Below are 23,110 nucleotides of genomic sequence, written 5' to 3'. Positions count from 1 at the left end.
TTAATGTTGGATATGGGGACTGCTCTAACTCCCATGATTTTGATTGATTAGTTTTTTGGATTCAAAAGATTGTTTTTTAGGGTAATAGACTCAAAAGATTGATTTACAATTGTCCCTGTTGGGTTGGGTTGGGTTTTCACGAGAGGCCGTACGTGCAGTTGCTTAAAATAAAACATCATCAACCAAATGCAATGCAAGAGAAAATTGAGGGAGGATAAACAATTAAAATTTACCATAAACAATTAAAATTTACTGTTTGGGCTTCGGCCCCTTTATCCGATTTTTTTTTTTTATTTAAAGATCTTACTGAGTACAGCCTTTCCTTGTCTTTTTCCGGTAAAATAAAGTACGAACTATTTTAGCCAATGAACTAGATTGACTGGACTAACCATCGCTCAATAGAGGAATGCAGTTTGTTCATCTGTACCACACCCTCTGATAATTTTTCCTAATCTGTTTTACAATGTAATGTCAAAAGATAGGCACAAAACCAATTTAATGTCCCATTTTAATCATAAAAATAATATTAAATTACACAAATTCCCATGAACTGATAGTAGTCTTCTCCCTCCATCTCATGATATTCATCACCTTCACCTTACCACATCAAATCTATCTTTCTGATTTTCAAACACTTCAGTCAGATAAGAGCAAGTCAGAAGAAGCAATCAGTACAAAAGTAAGAGAGGGAACACATTATATATATCATTTTTTTTTTATCAGAACAGGGAACTCAGGAAATTGCTATTGCCACACCCACTGTTGCTGCTTCCAATCAGCCTCTTCACTTCCTCCAGATCATAATCTATGGCAGAAGAACCAACATTGTTGCTTTCCCCATAATACCCATCATTCCTCTTGTCTTCCCACTGATTAATCTGAGGATAACTCTCTTCGGATCCGCTCGAGAGAAAGCTCTGAAGCTGATGATCAGTTCTTTCTTTCTTGATTATCATTTGACTGGAGTCATTATCATACTGCTGCATGTGTAAAGGATTTGCCACATTGCCCTCATGGGTTTGGAACATCGAGGAAGGGTCTGCCCGGTAACTACTATTATCTGTTAATAAAGTCGGTGTTGGAACCGGTGAGGATGAGAAGTCGAGGCTGGTGAATAATGAAGACTTTGTTGTGATTGGGGCAACATTGGGAGTGTAATTAGATGATGGGTAGTATATGTTGTCTCTGTACAGGAGCGAGGATGATAGCGGTTGAGACGGGAAAAATAACGGAGAGTTCTGGTGATAGTTAAGATTCACGGCGACCGGGAACGTCTGTGATGATGGCGAGGGTTTGATGATCCTGTGATTAGGGTTCGGTATCATCATGCCCATCAGCTTCTTCTTCAGCTTCGTGTTCCAGTAGTTCTTGATGTCGTTGTCGGTCCTGCCCGGGAGCTGGGCTGCGATTATAGACCACCTAGAAGCATACGCACATAAAATTTCCATAGTTAGATCTAAAACTGCAATACTAGGAATATATGTAGTAGAAAATGAAGAATCTACCTCATCTGTTTGTCAAAAAATGGAAACCTAATTAAGTACTCGAGATCGAAGCTAGCTTTTTTTTTTTGACTTTTTTCCCCTTAACTGAAATTGGAAAAGGAGGATGTGTAACATATATTAATTCATGAACAGAACTCGAATAATTCATTCATCTTTAGAAGGTTTTTATGAGATCTCGAAAGAAGTTAGCAACACACAATATTGAAATGTCACGCGATGACAAAATAATCAAGTAGTGTTGTTACAACAGTACACACGCATAATCATCATACCATCGCGATGGAAATTTTCGGTCCATTACATGTGGAATTAGTTTATGAAGAATCTATTAGAAAAATTAATTTGTAAAAGAGAAAATTAATTGGTTCTGGATAGCAGGTGTATATTTGCAGATGGGGAAAAAAGGTGAAATTCACCTGCTACCAATGCTAGCGAAGAGGGCGAGGATGATTCTGTCCTCCTCATCGGAGAATTCGCCATGCTTGAGGTTGGGCCTCAGATAGTTGAGCCATCTGAGCCTGCAACTCTTCCCACATCTCTTCAGACCTAATTAATTAATTAAATTAGTTTTGATATCAAAGATCAATCGTCATCAACAAAACCAAGCTAATTAATGAACCCGGTTGGGCAAAATTCAACATGTCGATTTAGTTTATGAACTAACTAGGTCGATTCGTTGTGTGGTATATAGCCGATACATGATATATAAGCCAGCTAGAGATACACAACATATATACCGGCTTTCTGAGGGAGCGCAATCCAATTACCACCGGTTCCATACTTCTCTATGTACTCTTTGAGCTTCGAGTCTTCTTCGGGCGACCACGGTCCTTTCTTCACAATCGCCTTGTCACAGCATGGAGCTCTCCCCATCTCTCTCTTCCTTGAGCTGAGGAAGAAGAAGAAGAAGAAGAAGGAGGAGGAGAAGGAGAAGAAGGAGTTTGTTAATGGTTAGGTTATGGTGGGGATATATAAAATAGGGGAGAAACCATTGGAATGGAAAGGCTGGGTGGGGGGAGTGGTGATAGCTCCTTTTATCAAGAAACATTTGCTTTCTACGGTAAGAGACAGCATAATATAAAATATATTAATATATATACGTACATATTTATATATAGGTATATTGATTTGATTATCCATTCAGAGAGAGTCCAGACCGAAGCAAGCAAGCAAAATGCTAGGTAGGGCGTATTAGTCAAAAGGGCATAGCAAATGTTAAATCATCAGTTTCTTCAAACTCTGATAATTAATAATAATTTTTTGTGAAATATTTAGCTAACAGAACTTTCCATCTCAACCTTGAAACCTTGATAGATAGATAGATGGACAACATATTCCCTTAGCTTTAAGTTCAATGCTCTTCTCTCTCTCTCTCTCTCTCTCTCTCTCTCTCTCTCTCTCTCTCTCTCTCTCTATTTTGTCTCTGGAAAAGTATCCAAAGTCCAGTTGAGTTGGAAATGTAGCATTCATTGAATTTTGAAAGGCCCAGGGTCCTTGCAAATTGCAATTTGTGACATCTTCCAAACCATAGACGACCAAGTGATTAATTATCGTTATTATTAAATAAAATAATACTATTTCTTTAATCTGTTCCTTACAGTTTAATTTCCACGTTCATAATTACGATAGATGCAACGATACATACTTACTATGAGAAGAGTAGCTCCAAAAGTATCTCACATAGTCCCACTGACAAATATAACGATATATATGCGAAATAGTTTTAACAGTATCTCACGCAGTCACGCTATCTTATTTTGCGACATAAACACTACCTTTGAATACATTCAACTTAATTGAATTCCAGGATTATCAAGGCTCTCGTCTTGTTCTCTGAAACTTTTCATCAATCCTTCCTTCTTTACTATGTATATATAATTACTTCTCATATCGATTAAAACTGTCAGCATGCAACTGATGGGCTGAGAATCGAGTTACTTAAATAATTTCATCGAATTACATATGTTAATATTGTAAAATGTCAAAGGGAAGGAGCCTCCTTTTGGCTTCTACAATAAGAATGAAGATAAGTTGGATAAATTTTGTTGCCCTCTCATGTGCTTACAACTAATAAGGAATTGTGATGGGGGGTAGCACTGCAATGATTGGTTTGGGTAGATATTGTTGTTTCTTTCTCCAGGAGAGTAAAATAAATAGACTGATGCATGGGGATGATATAACTGATCAGAGCGTGGCCAGGATATATGTATATGTATATGTGTATATGGGCCCATTTGATCGATGCTTCGAAGCGTACGACAACAGGGAGGGGGAGAAGTGCTCTGTGATGAATGATGATCGATCAGACTCTCAAGCTAGCAGCTATCTGCCTCTTCGATTGACCGATCAACATACATATAATGATTCCAACCTTTTCCCAATATTTGACGCATCATACACAATCATATCCATCTTTTTTGGCCCCTTCTTTGTCAATTTTATGAAGCAAAAAATAATTATTTTTACCTAGTTTCCCAAATTTCTTTTGTAAGGGCTAGCTCTTCCAATCCTCATTTTGCTTTATTTATTTATTTTCCGGGTCAATGGGCCCTTCGTGAAGCTTAAACTGAAATGAATGCTAAGATGAATAAAAGTATCTGAAATCTGCGTAAATTAGGTTTCACCAAGGAAAAATTCATTAATATTAGTAGCTTACTAATTATTAATGTTGTTAGACTATTAACTAACCCCGGCGGCTTCTAGATTAATCAAAACTCCCAAGTCGGAGGGAAATTAATTTTAATTTTTTTTAAAGGAAACAGTGAGAAGGAGAGACAACTTTGGAAACACACATACATATAAGCCATAATTTATTATTTACTTCATGGAAAGTTCAAAGCAATTCCCACATATTGATGATAAATTAACATGTTGTTGTCAAAACGTTATCGACTTCTTGCAGCCTCTTATGGTTAATAGAAAGTTCAAGAAACATGAGTTGCTCCAAACAAAAATCCTTCGTCATCGATCCCCATAGTCATATTTATTTGAGTGTGAGACACGTTAAGTATTAACTATTCTGAAAATATAAAAAACGGGATGTAGAAACAATATCTCCTAATAATAAATGGATAAACCGTTAGAAGTAGAATCAACAACTTGCAAATTCAGAATCCCCTCTTCAAGTAAGACAACCATTAATTACAGAAATTACCCAACTCCCCCCAAATCATACCATATCATATGTTTGTTAAAGTTGTTATTATGCCTGAGATCATTAATCGAGCTTGTCGATGCTGGACCATCATATATATGGGCTAGCTAGTGTGGTACCGATTGGATCATCAATTAATTTGTTTAATCGTGAATTATTACACTAACATCAATTTTTATTAATTGATCAGATGGCACGACATATCGACCTAGGTCTACAAAACTGATTCCTCTAAGAGAGGACCATCAGGGACCTAAATTATATATATATATATATATATATATACATACACGTAAGATACGAGAAACTAAGCGAAACTGTATCATTCAAACTTCACCTTATTTTTTTGAACTTTCTTTTTTCCTCATAAATTGCATGTACACACAATATGAAAACTTGCTTGTCTAATTTAGTAGACCCTAATTTGAATAGACTAATTAATTATGGATTAAGTGGACTTCGACTTCTTCATGTTAATTCTTTAATTTTCATGACCTGAAATTATGTGTGAGATCTGATCTGATTTGATTTGATATAAATTCAAATGTCAGGTTGGTGAAAACATATAAAGACATTATTAACACAGTACTAACCGAAAGAAAATAAAAGAAAAAAAGAGAAGAAATGAATCTAGACAAACCTTAGCGTGTATGTATATATATATATATATATATATTATATGCTTGGAGACAAATAGTATATTAATTATATGGATTGATCCAAATACATATGAAGTGACAGTCGCTTTGCATTTCTTTTGAGCGAGCTAATTGATCGATGAAGCAACGGGATGTATTATATTGATAAATTGGAGACCATTAATTGGTTCGATTTATTAATTGATAAATAATTAGAATAAATGTTCTCTGATTTGGTCATTGCTAACGTATTATTGGCACCTAGCTGTGTAAAGAGACAAACCCCCATTTCGTCAGCGAATCTCAGTCTTCTCTTCTCCGTATAAATACCACATAAATAGTATACCCAGAAAAAGAAAAACTATATGTATCCTTAATTTGTCCCTCATTTTTCCCATAAATAATATAATGTTCTATCACGGATGTGTATATGCAGTACACACCAACACGTAAATCATAATGATGCTCTAAAGTCGATCCATATGTATGTATATATATATATATATGTATGTATGTATGTATGATGATTATGCTTCTTTAGTCCGACGGGTATGATGCCTTGCAAAAACAGAAAAGGTCTAGCTAGCACTCATATAATTTGTATAATCAGTTCATGTCTCTTTCTTTTTGGGTAAAATAATAACCATTTCAAATATTACGGATGAGTTCAATTATTCGGGGAATATATATATATATATACATATACGATAGAGAAAAAATATATTGGGAGTTATTTAAATATATGCATGCTATATATATATATATATATATATATATTATTTTTTGGGTGAACTGAGGGGCCAGAATATACATGCTAGTTAATTTTATCAATCTGTATCATCACCCATATCAATTATTGTACGTATATATGCTCATATAGAAATATACAGAGGTTCTCATACTATTTTAAGAATGTGTTGCTTTCTCGTATTTTCTTTATTTCACACGAGATATCCGCACCTCTAATTTCTTAATTATAATATGCTATATATTCCCTCTCACCCTCCATTAATTAATAATCAACTAACTCTCTTATCCCTAGCTAGACCCTACACTACACAACCACAAAATTTCTCCCATGCACCATGCACGTATTATAATTAAAATCTTTGATGGCTACTGATAATTTGAAAAAAAATAGGGGGGGGGGGGGGGGGCTCCCCCAATTGCCTTCCCCATGCACGTCTTCTCACACTTTTTTGTTATACAAATGAATTTTAATAGAACCATGATAATCCATAATCTGACTAGCTCATATAAATTAATATTTATTAGATCTTCCGGAATTGTGAGACTAATGTCTCCCATTTTACACAATCCTACCTCAAGTGATGTGGGGAGGAATAATTAATAAGATAGTCACAATCACAATTAGGAAAGATTAAAGTAATTATTCGAGTGATTACATTCATTTCTTTGTTTGTTGGAATTTGATTGTTACTTTTTCATGTCATGTGACGGGATATGATCACAAAGAAGTTCTCCTAATAAATGACGAAAGTCAATTAATTCAATTGATTGATTTGGGCATCAACATATGGAAAGACGACTAATAAGGCCTCACCTAGCTAATTGTCTTATTATTGTGGCATTTGGGAATCTTAGTCGAGTAGATAAAAGAGCATGCATGTAGTGTAGCTACGCTCTTGACTTACATGTAGCATCTCGCGACAGTTGAAAAAAGCAGGAAATATTAATTAATTATTATTAAATTAGTTGTTAGATGATAGAGAATCGGGTCTCCTACGAGAAAACAAAGGATGAAATTGGACAGGTGTCATCATCTAAGGTTTGACCCTTGAAAAGGGTAGATACAAAGATTGAATTAATCGACTAATATATAGATAAGATATATGTTTTCCCACTCTTTCTTCCTGCGGTTGGCAAGCCACATAGAAATAGGAGAGATATATAAATGACGACGAAAATAAAAGAAAATAATTGCATGCATGCAGGCTGTACTCAATCTTCTCATAATAATAATAAAAAAAATGATTCGGCAATTAATTAACAGTCGATGAAAATGACCTTTTAATTTGTCTCTTATTGCCTAGCTAGTTTTTAATTTGATCATTAACATTATTAGATTATCTATAATATATGTTTCTTTTTTTTTTCGATAAGTAATACATATAGTTATATACACGCGTTTCATTTTAATTATGGATAGGTCCATACTGTGAGAGATATACTTTGTACTATAACATAATTAATTAAATTCAGGACGACTTGATTTTATGAGAAGAAATTTTTGCGAAATGTAGCAACAGAATTTTATTTATTTTTTTGCTTAATGTACACAAGAATAACTTTCGTTTTTCATTTCATACATATATGGGAAATATTAATAACACTAAGCTTTGATAGCTTAAGCGAGGCTAATCTGATAATGGCATCACTTGTGGGGCCGCGCATGTGTCTGCTTGAAGCTGGCGGAGTATGGGCCTTGACCCACTCGAGAGGGCGGGTCTTTGATTGAAATCACGTATTGGATTTGTTATTGTTTTTATAGCTGAGTTGATTGGCATCACCCAATCAAATCATCGATCGACCTCATAAATTAAAATGAGTTATTCTTATATGACATATACATTTCATTTACTTATTATTAAATTTTTACTGAAAAAGCTTTTACATCGGATTGATATGGTTGGTGGCATTGGTGTACAACTTTGAATTTGTAAAGTCTTTCAACGGGTCGGGCACTTTATATGGATCGGTAAGTCCAAATGAGACCCCGGCCGTCCCATCCTCTAGTTGTCTAAGATTGTCCTCGCAATTGATTGGTCAATCTATTTTAGATGAACATTAGTCAACCTTTTAGAGTTGTGTTCCACAATACTACTTCAACTAAAGTGTGTGAATTATATTCTCGTTAATTACCAACCAAAATGAAGAAAAATACATAATGCATGAAACAATCCTATATAAATTATTAAATAACCGAAAGTTTTCTACTTGTTATTTGAGAAAAATTGAACAAAAGATGAAGTAACAAACTTTACTAAATGAAATATAATCATATAATTCGTACTTACAGTTATAAAACGTTATATATATATATATATATATATTCTCTAGATTTTATATGTAGGACATGTGTAGTAAGATAACTAGTCATATTACTTACTGAACAATTACGATAGAATATTATTGGAGATTACTTGATATCCGGCATATGAGTAAGATCACAGTACATGTATGCAAGCACCTAATGTTTGAACTGCCAAATCTTTAGAGGATTCTTAATATATAAGACAAGAAGAAAAAAAGGGTTAGCTTGTATGCCAATCTATTTTCCTAATAAAATGAGGTTTTGAGCAACATATAGAACGATGCTTGAAGTGCTTCAACGACCGAAAAGGCAGGCTTAGAGTTAGGGCTTGACTTTGAAGCTGCTCGAGAGTAAGACTATTGCCGCTTGTCTATCTATATATCTACACACTCGGCACATTGAAATCGACTTTGGTCTTTCATACTCAATCATTGATGCTTTCCCACATTTATTAAGAAAGATTGCATTGGCTTCTTATCTTATACGAGTGTTTTATTCGTAGTCAATGCTATCCTAAATGATTCCCTTTAATGAATGGCTAGTTTATTTATTAAATATAAAAAACAGAAAGCTTCTTTTCTTTTTTTCCCCCCAAGATAAAATCACTAGAGAAAAAAACTTATATGCATATTATTGACCAACAAACGCCAACTACCTTGGTTTGCATCCTCCGACGTGTGTGAGAGAGGGAGACAAAGAGACGTGGATACTTCAAAAACCTAAACTATAAGGAAGATTCAAAATTATTGAGAGAGATCATCACATATCGAAAAATTAAAGAGAAATTCACTAGTTTATAAAAGATTGTGTTCACAACCTATCAGTTCGAGCTTTTAGATTAGAGGTGAGCCCAATCGCTTATAGGCTTAGTGGAATTGTACATAGTATTAAAGCGGGTCATGATTCCGCGCCCGTGTGAGAACTCACACTATGCCAGGCCCGAGTGTGGAACTCGTGGTCAGTGAAGTCCGAGTCTGGAAGTGAAAGCCCGATTGATAATTGGTTTGACCCCCTCGCCCAAGTGTGAAAGAGAAAGTCCATCACGAGCCTTGCACTGCGCTAGGCCTGAGTGTGAAACTTGTGGTCAGTAAAGTCTAAATATGAAAGTGGAAGCTCGGCTCATGGTTGGTTTGACTGACTTGCTTGAGTGTGGAAGAGAAAGCCCACCTCGAGATAGTTAAGTTGCGTTTGGTTTCATAGTAGGATTTTAAAATCAGATTTTGATTTTGAAAAAGAGTGGTATAAATGGGGCCCACCCTTTGACTTTGTATGAGTTATGTTGTTTTGTTGTGAAAAAAGTAGTATAAATGGGACCCACTCTTTGATTTTGTATGAGTTATTTTGTTTTATAGTGGGTAGAGTTAAGTTAGAATTGTGATTCTAAAATAACACTCTAAAACCAAACAGGGCCTTAAGGTCCGAGTCCGAAAGAGAAGAGAACCCGACTCGAGGTAAGTTGTTAAGGGAGGACATTTATGTATTCACGCGGCACATGTAGGTAAAGTGTGAGAAAGAACATCGTGCCACGTGAGGGTGGGTGTTAAAGAGAGATTGTCCCACGTAGAAAAATTAAAGAGAAATCAACGAGTTTATAAGAAATTCGATTTCATAACCTATCAGCTCGAACTTTTGGGTTAGAAGTGAGCCCAATCGCTTATAAGGCCATTGATATTTTACAAAAATCATCGAGATTAGAATTTTTGAACTTAGGAAGTATATATATATATATATTTATGTATATATGTCATATAGTTGCTACTCTGGTATTGACAATCTAAGGTTTGAGGACACAAATTGAAAACGAAGAGTTCTGATTATAGAGGTGAGCTTCAACGCCTTTTGATGATTGTGCATCTATGATAATTAACACGGTAGTTTGTCGTTGTAAAAGACAATTGAGCACTCAATGTAAGATCGACTCCGCCGGGGATCGTAAACTTCCGGGATCGAGCAAACTAAATGGGAACTACTGGATTATCTGCCCTTGTCAAGTCCCACTGAGGCAAGCTCTCTTGAGAATCCGATGGCCAATGCCGTCGTTCTCCAGTCGAGCCTCAAAGACTCGTTTCCAGAGCCTTTTTCCTCTTGGGCCTCTCCATATTCGACTGAAGTAACCGGGGAAGGCCTAGACGTGGCAATCAGCCCATGATCGAGCATGCACTAGACCAATCGAATGCGGATTCATAAAAATATAGACGGCAGTTATTTATTTATTTATCTATTGGTGTATTGCCTTGTTGATGTCCTTGGAAGAACGTAACTTATGTCTCGAGAATTTATCGGGCATTTCGACCGCCCAGAATAAAGGAAATGAATTGCTGGGATATGATTGGCGTGCTTGTCTTGTACTTGAAGAGAAGCCCCTCCCCTCCACCTCAAGGCCCAACGGACCCAATCGTGAGGACGCAGATCAGCCCACAGCAGTACAAGGCAAGGCAATAACGACATAACCTTTCTCGGAACAACCATAACCTCGGTCGTTCATCTTCTTCTTCTTCTTCTTCTTCTTACGCACGACTGTGTTTCGCGCTGAAGCTAACCCCATTATGACCTGACATAGCGGAGAAGCTTCAGCATAGCAACCCCATATGGCCTGATCTCTCTAGGTCAACGACCTATGGCGATTAAGGAGAAGCAGGTCAACGCCCACGACGCTCCGGCCATTACCTTCGGATGCTGGAAATCCATGTTCCGGAGCTTCCTCTGGCTTCTCCTAGCTCCGCCCCTGGCCGCAATTCCTTCCCCTTCTCGGGCGCAGTCCCGGACCCCGCCGCCCTTGCCGGTCCTGCCCATCCCGACGGCGCAGCAGCTGGCGTGGCAGCTGGGGGAGATGGCCATGTTCCTCCACTTCGGGCCTAACACGTTCACGAACTCGGAATGGGGGACGGGAGACGCGCCGCCCTCCTTCTTCAACCCGACCCAGATGGACGCTGCCCAGTGGGTCCGCGTCGCGAAGGAATCGGGCTTCTCGCGCGTGATCCTCACTGCCAAGCACCACGATGGGTTCTGCCTGTGGCCCAGTGACCTCACCGACTACTCCGTGAGGTCGAGCTCGTGGAGGAACGGGGCTGGGGACGTGGTTGCGGAGCTAGCGGCCGCCGCCAGGGAGGCTGGCATCGGGCTGGGGCTCTATCTGTCGCCGTGGGATCGGCACGAGGAGTGCTACGGAAAAACGATGGAGTACAACGAGTTCTATCTGGGGCAGATGAGGGAGCTCCTCACTAGGTGAGCTGCTTTTTCTCTGCTGGAAATTCGAGCTTAAACTTGATGGAAATTAGTGGCATTTTAAAGTGTTTTCGTCGAGTTCTGTAGTAAAAGTTTCTGTTTTTAGTAAGATTATGTTTGTTCGGTTAAAAATTCTCGGAGCTGTAGTTCGCAATCGAATCAAGGGCTTAAGCTGTTTCAATGATGTCCAGGCATTAGCTCTGTGTTCCTTCCCTTCCCTTCTGGCAGATATTGAACTTAAATTTGATGGAAACTTATGAAATTTTAGCCTTTTGGACAAATTACGAGATTGAGTTTCTGTTTTTAGTAAAATTTTGTTCTTGTTTCTTGGTTAAAGTTGGCCAAGCCTAGCTCGTGATTGGAGGCAGGCTTAAGCTGTCAATGATTTCCAGGCATTATTTGCGTAATTCCATCCCTTCTAGCAGTTATTGCTTGAAAGCTTTTCCCGTATTGCAGAAAATCTGCATCAAATTATTTGTTTACATACTGCTGAAGAGACTGATTCACGAAACCGGAACAGATATGGAGAGATTAAGGAGGTGTGGTTAGATGGGGCGAAGGGAGAGGGAGAGAAGGACATGGAGTACTTCTTCGATAGCTGGTTTAGTCTTGTCCGTCAGGTCCAGCCTGGGGCCGTCATTTTTTCTGATGCAGGCCCTGATACTCGGTGGGTTGGAGATGAGGCAGGCATTGCGAGTCCCACGTGCTGGTCTCTCTTCAATATTAGCGATGCTGCAATTGGCGGAACAGATCCTCAGTGAGTTCAAGACCTCTTTCATGGCTTAACTATCGCTTCAGGAGTTGAAGTTGAATCACATCTTTCTCTTGATTTGCTGAACAGATACTCGAGGAGAGGGGACCCATTCGGGCACGATTGGGTCGCCCCCGAGTGTGATGTGTCGATCAGAGGGGGTTGGTTTTGGCATGAGAGTGAAGCCCCGAAGTCCGCTTTGACTCTCCTCGACATTTACTACAAATCAGTGGGCAGAAACTGTCTCTTGCTGCTGAATGTGCCTCCCAATGTGTTGGGTCTCATATCCGACGAAGACATAAAAGTGCTCCGAGAGTTCCATGAGCTTCGAAGTTCCATTTTCTCTCATAATCTCGCAAAGACTGCCCTTCTCAATGCTAGTAGTACCAGAGGAGGGATCTACAACTCTCAATATTCATTGCAAAATGTTCTTGTCGAGGGCATCTTTAGCTATTGGGCCCCTAGGGAGAACTGGCCCTACTGGGTATTAGAACTGCAATTCGAAAAGCCAGTGTCCTTCAATGTTCTGAAGGTTCAGGAGCCAATTCACATGGGGCAGCGGGTTATCGAGTTCCACGTCAAGGTCTTGAGCAAGGAAGGTCAATGGAGAAGAGTGATCAATGGGACGACTATAGGGTATCAGAGGCTTCTCAGGTTTCCGACTTTGGAGGCAAAGCGATTGAGGTTTGAGATTGAAAAGTCTAGAGGTGACCCACTTATCTCTTACCTGGGTGTCTATTTGGACACGTTCCTGAGTCTCAGTGATTTATCTCGTAATAATAGTTCACAATTAAATATGAATGGAACCCTTGTCATTGAGCAGATGAGGAGTAAACGTTCTCGTTCTGCTTCTGTGTCCTATAAGTAAATACTTGTTGCATTCATCAAGTGAACTATCATTTCAAGTTTGGGAATCTTGTCTATTTGACGAATAAAATTATTATTTCTTTGAAACTCATGTTTAATGCTTCCTGGGGTTCTAGCACGACTGAGATGATTTTCATGAGATGGGAATCTAGTTCTCCCCTTCCGAATTACTCTATCTTATAAGCTGGAGCAGTTTCGGTACTCTATCGTGCTTTGTCGGTGCAAATCCCCGCGACATATTGATATTCTGTGTTCTATATCACTTAGCTGATACATCCATCCTGTGGAGAGTATACTGCTGCATTAGTTGTGCAGTTGTTATTGTCGAGGTCCCCTTGTGATTGTAGTCCCGAGAATCCATTCTGATTTTGGTCGGAATTCCGTGTTATATAGAGGATCAGTATCAGGGGACATGATCCTTCTTAAGAGTTGTGATATTCGTTTTCTTATGTGATGAAAACTCACTGTAATTCAGGATTATCATAATTTCCATTTGGAAATTTGTTCGGAACTTTGATACCAGATGACCGAGAATTGCATCGATTTGACTTAAGGACCCTCCCATCCTGGTTCTCAACTGGATTCTTGTAGATCGGCAAGGGGTTGAGTTTAGGACTTCGAAGAATGCAGAACAGATACTTCACCGAGAGAAACTCTCATCAAATGAATAGAATCAAACAGTATGTTCTTTCCTTATTTTCTTTTTCTATAAACCTTTTCCTATGGAAATATCCAATCTTGCAGAAGAATTTGGATGGGTTCATGCTTGAGGAACGCAAACAACCACAATTTGATGTGCTGTCGCGATACCATATCATCATATGTGGAGTTCTTCAGAATTCTGTTAGGTGTTTGGAAACGAACTTCATGCCCTTTGTGCAGCATCTTCAAAGAGGAGATGTGACACTCTTGGAAACAGCTATAGAAACCCTTCCCTTCATCCAACTCTGCAGCATCTGGAGAGAAGCCTTTGGCTGGTCCATCGGGACCATGTGACCCGCATTACGAACCTGCATTGTTTTCCACCATTGGGATTCATTTGGAATTAGCTCTAAGAAACCGAACTGCGCGGGACGGTCCAACTTGGAAAGCTCTGATTACAGAACACGAGAGTGTGACGTACCTTCATGAAAGAAAGTGGACCATGGCTCTTGAGAAGTCCTGCTTCTGCACGATCGACCACAAATGGAACAGTAGAGGCCGCTACAAAATTTTTCCGACCCGACCACTGCATTGCATGGACCCACTTCGAATTCCCTGGACACGATTCAGAATTGAATTTCAGCTCCAAAAATCCGAGGAAAAATCAAGGATACATTTTACTGTTCAAAACCAAACTGCAACAATACATACCGAGCCAGTTGCATATAAGGTCATATTCCCCGGCATATATGAGAACCCTGATGCCATCCTCGAGAAGAGCAGGGATGCCGACCGCTAGGTTCTTCATCAAGTCTGATATCATGGAGATATGGACCTTGGAGCTGCAGGACACAAACTCTATGTCCCCAACTCCGAGTGCTTCTCTGACCGACTTCTCATTCAGGAATGTCTCCAGGGCAGAGAAGTCATAGCACAGGCTTCCCTCACACTTCTTCCGGATATCATAGTACTGCATTTGGAAGCAAAGGAAAACGTTTACCTTCTCATTTTATGCAGCAATATAAAATACAGAAGAAAATTGTTCAGTTGCACTTAAAATGCTGTTTTGCGGGAACTTTATTATATTCAAACAGAAGTTACAGAATATATTACATTTAGATCTCCATCAGCAGCATTGAGGATTGAGGAGAAAATGTTTTGGCACTCCTCGTATGCTTCATCGCAAGCAGCTTCACTGGTTTCTGTGGACAATCAACACAGCATTAACACATTGATCTACCGCATAATAGTACACTGGTTGCGCTTTATATTATGAGAAGTGCGAATGCCGAAAGTCAAAGAAATTACGGCAATCTTGTGCCTCCTGCTTGCAAGAAGGAGCTTGACTGTTTATATCATCATAATCAGATTGCCCGATCAGTTTCATGCTCAGAGCATAGTCCGCGTACGCTGCATATTGGATCTCAGGATTTGTTAGGCCATTTCCAATAGCAATACCCTGTCAAAAATGTTATCCTCAGTTAAGCGCAGAGAAGTCATTTCGCAAATCAAATCAATAGCTTAACTTTTACCTTCAGGTTTATATGAATCCCCTCTTTTGCCTTGTTCCCTTTGTTTATCCGAGTGGCCAAAGCAGGAATGTAGTGCCCTGCATACGATTCTCCGGTAATAAAGAAGTCGTTCTTTACCAACTCCGGATGTTTATTGAAAAAGGCCTGACATAGAGAAAGAACCAAAAGAAAGAAAGATATTTGAAACATTCCGCAAAGCCAACTGATATTTAAAGTGCTCTCCATTATGTCCTGTTACCAGGGCTGGAAATTCATTCACCTGCAAGAAGTCATACAAGTCATTGCTCACGCCTGCCTCGTTATGCCGCAAGTCGGATGGGTCAGAGGAGTAACTGAATCCGGTTCCAGTTGGCTGGTCGACGAAAATGATGTTTGATACCTGATCAACAGGAAAAGAAAATGTTTTAGTTACCAGGAGGAAAAACCAAAAAACTGAAATAAGCCGGAACATGTTGTGGATACATATTAACTCGTACCTTGTCCCAACCATAGTCATTCCATGAAAGAGACAAGTTGGAGGAAATGTGGAAAGGACCGTTCTCATAGAACAGTGCCAATGCACCGCTGCAGCCGGGGCCCCCCGTCAGCCAAATCACAACAGGGTCGTCTTTGCTTACTCGTGACTCGAAGAAGAAGTAGAACATTCTGCAATTGAATAGTTTAGCGTATGACTAACCGAGCCTCAAACTAAAGCCATGGCTCCTCTAGGCTAGCACATAGCAGCACACGGTTAAGGTTCTTGAAGCATTGACAGACTGACCGGTCGAAGAGTACTTGATGGGGTCCAATGGATAATTGAGACAAAAGGAATAATTTGTTGGAAATCGACTTGATGGACGAGTAATATCAGACATTTAATATCGGGGCCATGGATGTACCTAGCAGAATGGGTATGAGGGAGCCTGAAATACCCAGCATGGTGACCGAGATTCTGGAGAGTTGCCTCTCCAGAATCCAAATTAGGAGATTCATGCACCCTCAGACCTGGGAAAGTGAAGCTCCACTCCACAAGCCTGGGACCTGATGGTGCAGAAGCTGGACCCATTGAGTCCCTGTGATCAATGTTCACAGCTTCCCTTGGGGACAGATTAAGGGATCTTATGAGCCTCTCCGCCGTCAGTCTCGGGGAGTTCATCGGGTTTGTTGTTGCACATGATGAGAATCTTGAACAGAGGAAAAACAGAACTACAAGGAGAGTCGAAAGTGCTGCTGATGATGCCATTGCTATGGTTTGATGAATGATGGAAATGAGGTTGATGCTTGTTGAGCTTTTTATAGTGTTTCATTCATTCACGGCATGTATATGCATGCTATGTGTAAATTCAATTCATAATAAATAATATTCATTCATTCATTTCTGTATTATTCTCCTTTTTCATTTTTGGATTAAATGCACTTTGCCTCCCAACTTATGAGGTGAAATTAGGTTTTCCCCCGACCTATGAAATTTGGTAGAGTGCCCCCTCACCTAATCTAAAAAATAAGCAATGTAACTCCCGGATCAAAATTCGATCAAAATTAAGGCCAAAACAAGTTTTCGGGAATTGATTATCATTAATCTGATTATCAATTGGTCTTCCTTTTTCCACGTGACTCTAAACGTTCACCACTGCGCCTGAAAACCAATTATAAAATACACTATGCGATATAAGATATATATATATATATATCATGCAAGCATAAATTTGTTGATATGCTTCTTTTCATTTGAATATGATTATCACATATTTTACATTTTAGAAATACATAGGACTTAAGAGTAAAGTGTTCAGCTAGATTTTAGACTAGATGAATAAACAATATTATATTAGATTGCATGAGATTCACGGAGCCCCAATGATTAACCGGACGAAACTCGGACATTCGGGTCAGCGTCATAATTATAGATTTATCAGTCAAAATTGATTTTCTTTTTTTTTTTCCTAAGGAATCTGAAATTATGAATTATTTTATTCAGTAGCCATTCCTCGTTTTTGTAATTAGGAGTTGAGATTTCTCGGAGAAACAACATTAATTGATTAAGGAAAACTTTTTTTGGCCGGAATTTTGACTAGAATTTGGTATGGGAGTCACATCGCTTATTTTTAGATTAGGTGAGGGGGCACTTTGCCAAATTTCATAGGTCGGGGGGCAAACCTAATTTCACCTCATAAGTCGGGAGGTAAAGTGCATTTAACCCTTCTTTTTTTTCTGCATGAGGCATGGGATCTTATTGCGATATTAATTAAGTGAGTGCATCTTCCTAATTTAAGCATATAATATTTATTGCAACAAAAAATCCTATAGTTGTACATATATGATAATTAATGGTTCTTTCTGCCTAAAGAAGAAATTTCTGCATGAATTTATAGTGAAATTCATGAACTTAATTATTTTCTTGAGGACATTTAATGCGGAATGTCGGAGCAGGTCAAATACTCATGCATGCAGTACCACAGTACCATGTTCTTTTCCTCTTCCTTTTCCGTGGATTATTATTAGTTAGAATATAAATCGTGAAATGCTGTTCTTTCCTGATTAAGTACATATTTATATATATATGGGTGGAAATTGACGAATTTTTGCATTTCACCTTTGGTTACAGCTCAGATTGCCTCTATAACTTTCCCTGCAAGAACACAAATTAGAAGGGGAAAAAATAATTGTTGGGGAGACCTGACTTGGAAGATTGGCATGTTACAATCTTTGCTTCTAAAATTTCCTCAAAACAAAAAGGCAATTTTTTTTTATTAACGTGAGTTGGTTCAAGTAATTTGGTACCCGCTCCATTTAAACAATGTCGTCGGGGTCTAATTTGGCTTTCAGATATCATGATTCATACTAAAAAAAATCATTTATACAAATGATGATTAAGAAAATAAAATATTAGGTTAGGCCATTATTTATGTGGGCCCCTAAATCAAACTAGCAAAGAAATGATCATTGCTTGGAAGGCACCATTTCTTGAGAGCATACAAATCCACTATATAAAATAATAAGATTAATGATGAAATACATGCGATAGAACATTCAGAATTTTATATTTCCAAATTTGATTTAGAAGTGTTCCATGAGCTTCGAAGTTCCATTCTCTCATTATCTAGCTAGCTAGTGAAGACCGCCCTCCTCAATGCAAGTAGTACCAGAAGAGTCTCAATCTTCATTGCAAAATGTTATCGTCGAGGACATCTTTAGCTACTGGATCCCCCCAGGGAGAACTGGCCTTGCTTACTGGGTATTAGAAATGCAATTTGACTAGCCAGTCTCTTTCAATGTGTTTTGAAGGTTCAGCAGCCGATTCACATGGGGCAGCGAGTTATCGAGTTCCCTGTCAAGGTCTTCAGTGGGGAAGGTCAACGAAGAGTGATCGACGGGACGACTATAGGGTATCAGAGAGGCTTCTTTAGATTTCCAACATTGGATGCAAAGTGATTGAATTTTGTAATCGATAAGTCTCGAGGCGACCTGCTTATCTCTTATCTGGGTATCTATCATTTGGACAGGTTCTCAAAGAGTCTGAATGATTTATCCGTATTAATATTTCACCGGTGTGCATGAATGGAAGCCGTGTCATTGAGCAGATGAGGAGTAACTGGGCTCGTTCTGCTTCGGCGTTGTATAGATGCAGATACTTGTTGCATTTGTCAAGTGAACGATCATTTAGAAAATTAGAATTTGTGAACCATGATTGTTATGATATTGTATGTTCTATGTTACTTAGCTGATTCACGATCACATACATACATCCTCTGGAGGTTAGGCTACTGCATTATTTGGCAGTCGTTATTTATTTTCGAGGTCTCCTGGTGATTGCAGTTCCAGAAGCCATTTGATATTGCTTGAGATTTTGTTTTGTATAGAGGGTCATATCACAAAGCATCAGAGCACATGATCATTCTTCGAATTTGTTAAATTTGTCTATGTTACGCGCAGAAAATTTATTGTAATTCTTCTTTTAAGGGTTCAGTAGCAGAAAATGCAGAAATGATGATACTTCACAGAGGCCAAATTTCCATCAATATTTCTGATATGCATATGTCAAATGAACAGAATCAAATATTATAGTCTTTCCTTTTTTTCTTTTCCTAAGTATTTTCCTCCGGAATTTCCAATCTTGCTGAAGAATTTGGATGGATTCATGCTGGGGGGAAGCGTAGGACCACAATCTGATGTGCTGTGACGGTACCATCATATGGCAACCTTTCCTTTCATCCAACTTTGCAGCATCTGGAGAGAAGCCTTCGGCTGGTCCATCGGAACCATGTGACCCGCATTATGAACCTGCGTTGTTTTTAATCATAAGGTTTCATTTCGAATCAGCTCCAACTCAATGGCAAAAGCCCTGATTACAGAAACATATGAGAGGGACATACCTTCAGGAAAGAAAGTGGACCAGAGCTCTTAAGAAGCCCTGCTTCAGCACGATCGACCAGAAAAGGAACAGTAGAGGCAGTTGCAAAGCTCTTCTGACCCGACCACTGCATCGCGTCAACCCACTTTGAGTTCCCTGCTCAAGATAGAATTTCAGCTGCTAAAAACCCGAGGAAGATTCAAGGGTATATCTACGACTCAAAACCGAACTGCAACACTGTATATTCTTACCAAGCCAGTTGCAGATAAGGTCATATTCCCCTGCATATATAAGAACCCTGGTCCCACCCTGGAGAAGAGCAGGGATACCGACCGCCAGATTCTTCATCCAGTCTGATGTCATCGAGTCATAGACCTCAGTGCTGCATGACACAAACTCTATGTCCCCTACTCCGAGTGCTTCTCTGACCGACTTCTCATTCAGGAACGTCTCCACGGCAGAGAAGTCATAGCAAAGGCTTCCCTCACACTTCTTCCGAATATCGTAGTACTGCATTAGAAGAAAAATAGGAGATTGTTGCAAACTCAGAGACGTGGAAATTTATCTCCCTTCTACAGTAACATAAAATGCAGATAAAGTTGATTAGCCGTTTCCAGGGAACTTTTTCAGAATAAAAAACAGAAGGTATAGAGCCTTCGTATCTGCTGTCTTACATTTAGATCTCCACCTCCAGCGGTGCGGACGATTGCATTGAAAATGCCGGTGCAGTCATAGTATGAGGTCTCACAAGCATTTTCATCGGTTTCTGCGGACGATTAACAGAGTGTTAACAGCTTGGTCTACCATACAATAGTATATCAGTCGCGTATCATATTATTAGAGCTCTGAAATGCAGAAGTAGAAGAAATTACGGACGGCAATCTTTTATCTTCTGCTTGCAAGATGGAACTTGACTGTTTATATCTTCATAAGCAGACTGATCGATCAGACTCATGTTCAGAGCATAGTCTGTGTATGCTTCGTACTGGATCTCAGGATTCGTAAGGCCATTTCCAATAGCAATCCCCTATGAAAATGTTACCATCACTTATTGATTAGCATGGTTAAGTCAGTTTGCGCAGGAGTCCTCATCAAATCAACATATTAAACCTTACCTTCAAGTTTATATGAATCCCCTCTTTTGCGCTGTTCCCTTTGTTAATCCGTGAGGCCAAAGCGGGGATGTAGTGCCCGGCGTAGGATTCTCCGGTAATAAAGAAGTCGTTCTTTACCAAATCGGGATGCTTGGTAAAAAATGCCTGACATCGAAGAAAACAAGATATTTGACACACTAACTAGGCCAACTGATTTAAACGCATACTCCTTTATGTCCTCATAACACGGCTTGAAATGAAATTCATTCACCTGCAAGAAGTCATACAAGTCATTGCTCACGCCGGTCTCATCTTGCCGCAAGTCGGACGAGTCAGAGGAGTAACTGAATCCAGTTCCAGTGGGCTGGTCCACGAAAATGATGTTCGATACCTGATTAACAGGAAAAGAAAATATTCTAGTTACCGGGACGAAAAACCGATAAATGACATAAGCCAGGACATGTTGTGAATACGTTATTACAACTTATACCTTGTCCCAACCATAGTCATTCCATGTAAGAGACAAGTCCGACGAAATGTGAAACGGGCCATTCTCATAAAACAGCGCCAACGCACCGCTGCAACCGGGGCCCCCAGTCAGCCAAATCACAACGGGATCGTCTTTGCTAACTCGGGACTCGAAGAAGAAGTAGAACATCCTGCAGAGAAGGAATAGTTAGCGCACGAGTAACCGAACCACAATTAAAGCTATGGCTCTTCTGGGGGGTCCTATGAGCATATCTCAGCACACCATTAATGTTCTTGGAGCGTCGACAGACGGACAGACTGACAGGTCTGAACGTAAGAGGAACATACACAAAACTCGAAGAATATCCCACTGTACGAGACCGAAACGCACCGTTCCAGCAGATTATAAGATGACAGGATTTTTTTTTTTTTTTTCCAAAAATCATCTTCGTCGGGCATTTATTATTGGGCAATGGATTGGGGGTAAAAGATGTTACCTAGCAGAATGGGTATTGCGGAGGCTGAAATACCCAGCATGATGACTAAGATTCCGAAGAGTGCCCCCCCCTGAATCCAGAGGAGAATCCTGCACCCTCAGGCCTGGGAAAGTGAAGGTCCTCTCCGCAAGACTGGGACCTGACGGTGCAGAAGATGGGCCCAGTGGGTCCCTGTGATCAATAATGTTCACAGCCTGGCTTGGGGACAGATTGAGGGATCTTATGAGCCTCTCTGCAGTCAGCCTGGGGGAGTTCATCGGGTTCGTTGCTGCAGATGATGAGGAACAGAGGAACAACAGAACAACAAGGAGAGACGAAAGTGCCCCTGATGATGCCATTGCCATGGTCTGTATTGTTCTTCAATGAATGAAATGGATGACTGACGAAAATGAGGTTGGATTCTCGCTGGGGCCTTTTTATAGTGCTTCATTCGTGGTATGGTATAGTATGAGCGTAAATAAATACAATACATAATTAATATTCACTGTATTTTCCAATATATTGTTTCTCTATAAAGCATGAGATATTCCCAATTCGAATGTATAATATATATTACTGCCAGAGAAAATCCTGTAACTGTGAATCTGGTAATGGTTATGGTTCTGCCTAAAGAAGAAATTTCTGCATGAATTTAATTTAATTCTCGAGGACATTTAATGCGCGGAATGTCGTGGCAGGTCACTCATGCATGCAGTACCATAATCTTTTCCTCTTCTTTTTCCTTAGATTGAATGATTGTTAAATAGAATGAATAAAAAAAATTGAGCTGTAGTATCCTAATTAAATATTTTACTATGAATATTTGCATTTCCACACATTGATCCCAAACATATTCTCCGTATATATAGATATATTTCCTTTTCTTATTTATTTCAACGATAATTGACTCTATCGAGATCTTTACAAGAAAGACAAATTTAAAATGTCGGGGAGTCCTGGCATGAAAGATTGGTTACAATCTTTGGTTCTAAATTTTCCTCAAACAAAAGCAATTTTCTTCAAATGATTAAGGAAAAGAAAAATTAAATCAGGCCATAATTCATATAGGCCCCCGTATCAATTTAGCAAAGAAATGATCATTGCTTGGACTTGGAGGGTACAAAACAATTCCTCAGGTGCCGACGTATCTACCTAGAATAATAATAATAATGATGAATTTTTTGATAAATATAATAATAACAAGACTAATTCTGAAACACGTGATAGAACAAACAAAATCTCATTATTTTTGTAGGTTTCTTTTGTCAGTGGGACGGTGTATTAATTATATATATCACATAGTCCAAGTTTAATTTTCAAATATTGGGTTGAATTTATTTAGTGGTAATTGAATTGGACATATTGGAAAGGAA

The 23,110-nt window shown here is 39.1% G+C and overlaps 4 protein-coding genes across 4 annotated transcripts; 1 reads left to right on the top strand and 3 right to left on the bottom strand.

The window, feature by feature from the left end:
• Positions 1-452: 452 nt before the first annotated feature.
• LOC116210423 (transcription factor RAX2-like) lies at positions 453-2,506 on the bottom strand. Its single transcript, XM_031544288.1, has 3 exons — positions 2,243-2,506; positions 1,922-2,051; positions 453-1,419 (listed from the first exon to the last, which is right to left on the bottom strand). The coding sequence occupies exons 1-3, from the start codon at positions 2,376-2,378 to the stop codon at positions 720-722; spliced, it is 966 nt and encodes a 321-aa protein (XP_031400148.1). The 5' UTR covers positions 2,379-2,506; the 3' UTR covers positions 453-719.
• Positions 2,507-10,799: 8,293 nt separating this feature from the next.
• On the top strand, positions 10,800-13,286 carry LOC116210581 (alpha-L-fucosidase 1). Its single transcript, XM_031544488.1, has 3 exons — positions 10,800-11,577; positions 12,098-12,334; positions 12,419-13,286. The coding sequence occupies exons 1-3, from the start codon at positions 10,970-10,972 to the stop codon at positions 13,194-13,196; spliced, it is 1,623 nt and encodes a 540-aa protein (XP_031400348.1). The 5' UTR covers positions 10,800-10,969; the 3' UTR covers positions 13,197-13,286.
• A 532-nt stretch (positions 13,287-13,818) lies between these two features.
• LOC116210582 (serine carboxypeptidase-like) lies at positions 13,819-16,625 on the bottom strand. Its single transcript, XM_031544489.1, has 9 exons — positions 16,248-16,625; positions 15,846-16,014; positions 15,629-15,748; positions 15,370-15,513; positions 15,146-15,296; positions 14,951-15,039; positions 14,549-14,807; positions 14,319-14,452; positions 13,819-14,205 (listed from the first exon to the last, which is right to left on the bottom strand). The coding sequence occupies exons 1-9, from the start codon at positions 16,589-16,591 to the stop codon at positions 14,083-14,085; spliced, it is 1,533 nt and encodes a 510-aa protein (XP_031400349.1). The 5' UTR covers positions 16,592-16,625; the 3' UTR covers positions 13,819-14,082.
• A 2,660-nt stretch (positions 16,626-19,285) lies between these two features.
• On the bottom strand, positions 19,286-22,170 carry LOC116210580 (serine carboxypeptidase-like). The gene is made up of 9 exons (XM_031544487.1): positions 21,759-22,170; positions 21,284-21,452; positions 21,065-21,184; positions 20,815-20,958; positions 20,576-20,726; positions 20,374-20,465; positions 19,951-20,209; positions 19,722-19,855; positions 19,286-19,629 (listed from the first exon to the last, which is right to left on the bottom strand). Exons 1-9 carry the CDS (start codon positions 22,100-22,102, stop codon positions 19,537-19,539), a joined length of 1,506 nt encoding a protein of 501 aa, XP_031400347.1. The 5' UTR covers positions 22,103-22,170; the 3' UTR covers positions 19,286-19,536.
• Between the last annotated feature and the right edge of the window lie 940 nt (positions 22,171-23,110).

Source organism: Punica granatum, chromosome 6 (genome assembly GCF_007655135.1).
Source record: "Punica granatum isolate Tunisia-2019 chromosome 6, ASM765513v2, whole genome shotgun sequence".
Lineage (NCBI taxonomy): Eukaryota > Viridiplantae > Streptophyta > Magnoliopsida > Myrtales > Lythraceae > Punica > Punica granatum.
Note: the sequence above shows the minus strand (reverse complement) of the source record. Positions and strands in the feature narration are given on the sequence as shown.

Coding starts and splice junctions, on each gene's coding strand:
- LOC116210582 (XM_031544489.1), bottom strand. CDS start 16,591: ATGGCATCATCAGCAGCACTTTCGACTCTCCTTGTAGTTCTGTTTTTC. Junction 15,749..15,845: donor ATGACTATGGTTGGGACAAG/GTACGAGTTAAT, acceptor CCTGTTGATCAG/GTATCAAACATCATTTTCGT. Junction 15,514..15,628: donor ACTTGTATGACTTCTTGCAG/GTGAATGAATTT, acceptor TCTCTATGTCAG/GCCTTTTTCAATAAACATCC.
- LOC116210581 (XM_031544488.1), top strand. CDS start 10,970: ATGGCGATTAAGGAGAAGCAGGTCAACGCCCACGACGCTCCGGCCATT. Junction 11,578..12,097: donor ATGAGGGAGCTCCTCACTAG/GTGAGCTGCTTT, acceptor AAACCGGAACAG/ATATGGAGAGATTAAGGAGG. Junction 12,335..12,418: donor ATTGGCGGAACAGATCCTCA/GTGAGTTCAAGA, acceptor TTTGCTGAACAG/ATACTCGAGGAGAGGGGACC.
- LOC116210580 (XM_031544487.1), bottom strand. CDS start 22,102: ATGGCAATGGCATCATCAGGGGCACTTTCGTCTCTCCTTGTTGTTCTG. Junction 20,959..21,064: donor ACTTGTATGACTTCTTGCAG/GTGAATGAATTT, acceptor CTTCGATGTCAG/GCATTTTTTACCAAGCATCC. Junction 19,630..19,721: donor GTCCACTTTCTTTCCTGAAG/GTATGTCCCTCT, acceptor AAAACAACGCAG/GTTCATAATGCGGGTCACAT.
- LOC116210423 (XM_031544288.1), bottom strand. CDS start 2,378: ATGGGGAGAGCTCCATGCTGTGACAAGGCGATTGTGAAGAAAGGACCG. Junction 2,052..2,242: donor TGCGCTCCCTCAGAAAGCCG/GTATATATGTTG, acceptor TTAATTAATTAG/GTCTGAAGAGATGTGGGAAG. Junction 1,420..1,921: donor TTCGCTAGCATTGGTAGCAG/GTGAATTTCACC, acceptor GTATGCTTCTAG/GTGGTCTATAATCGCAGCCC.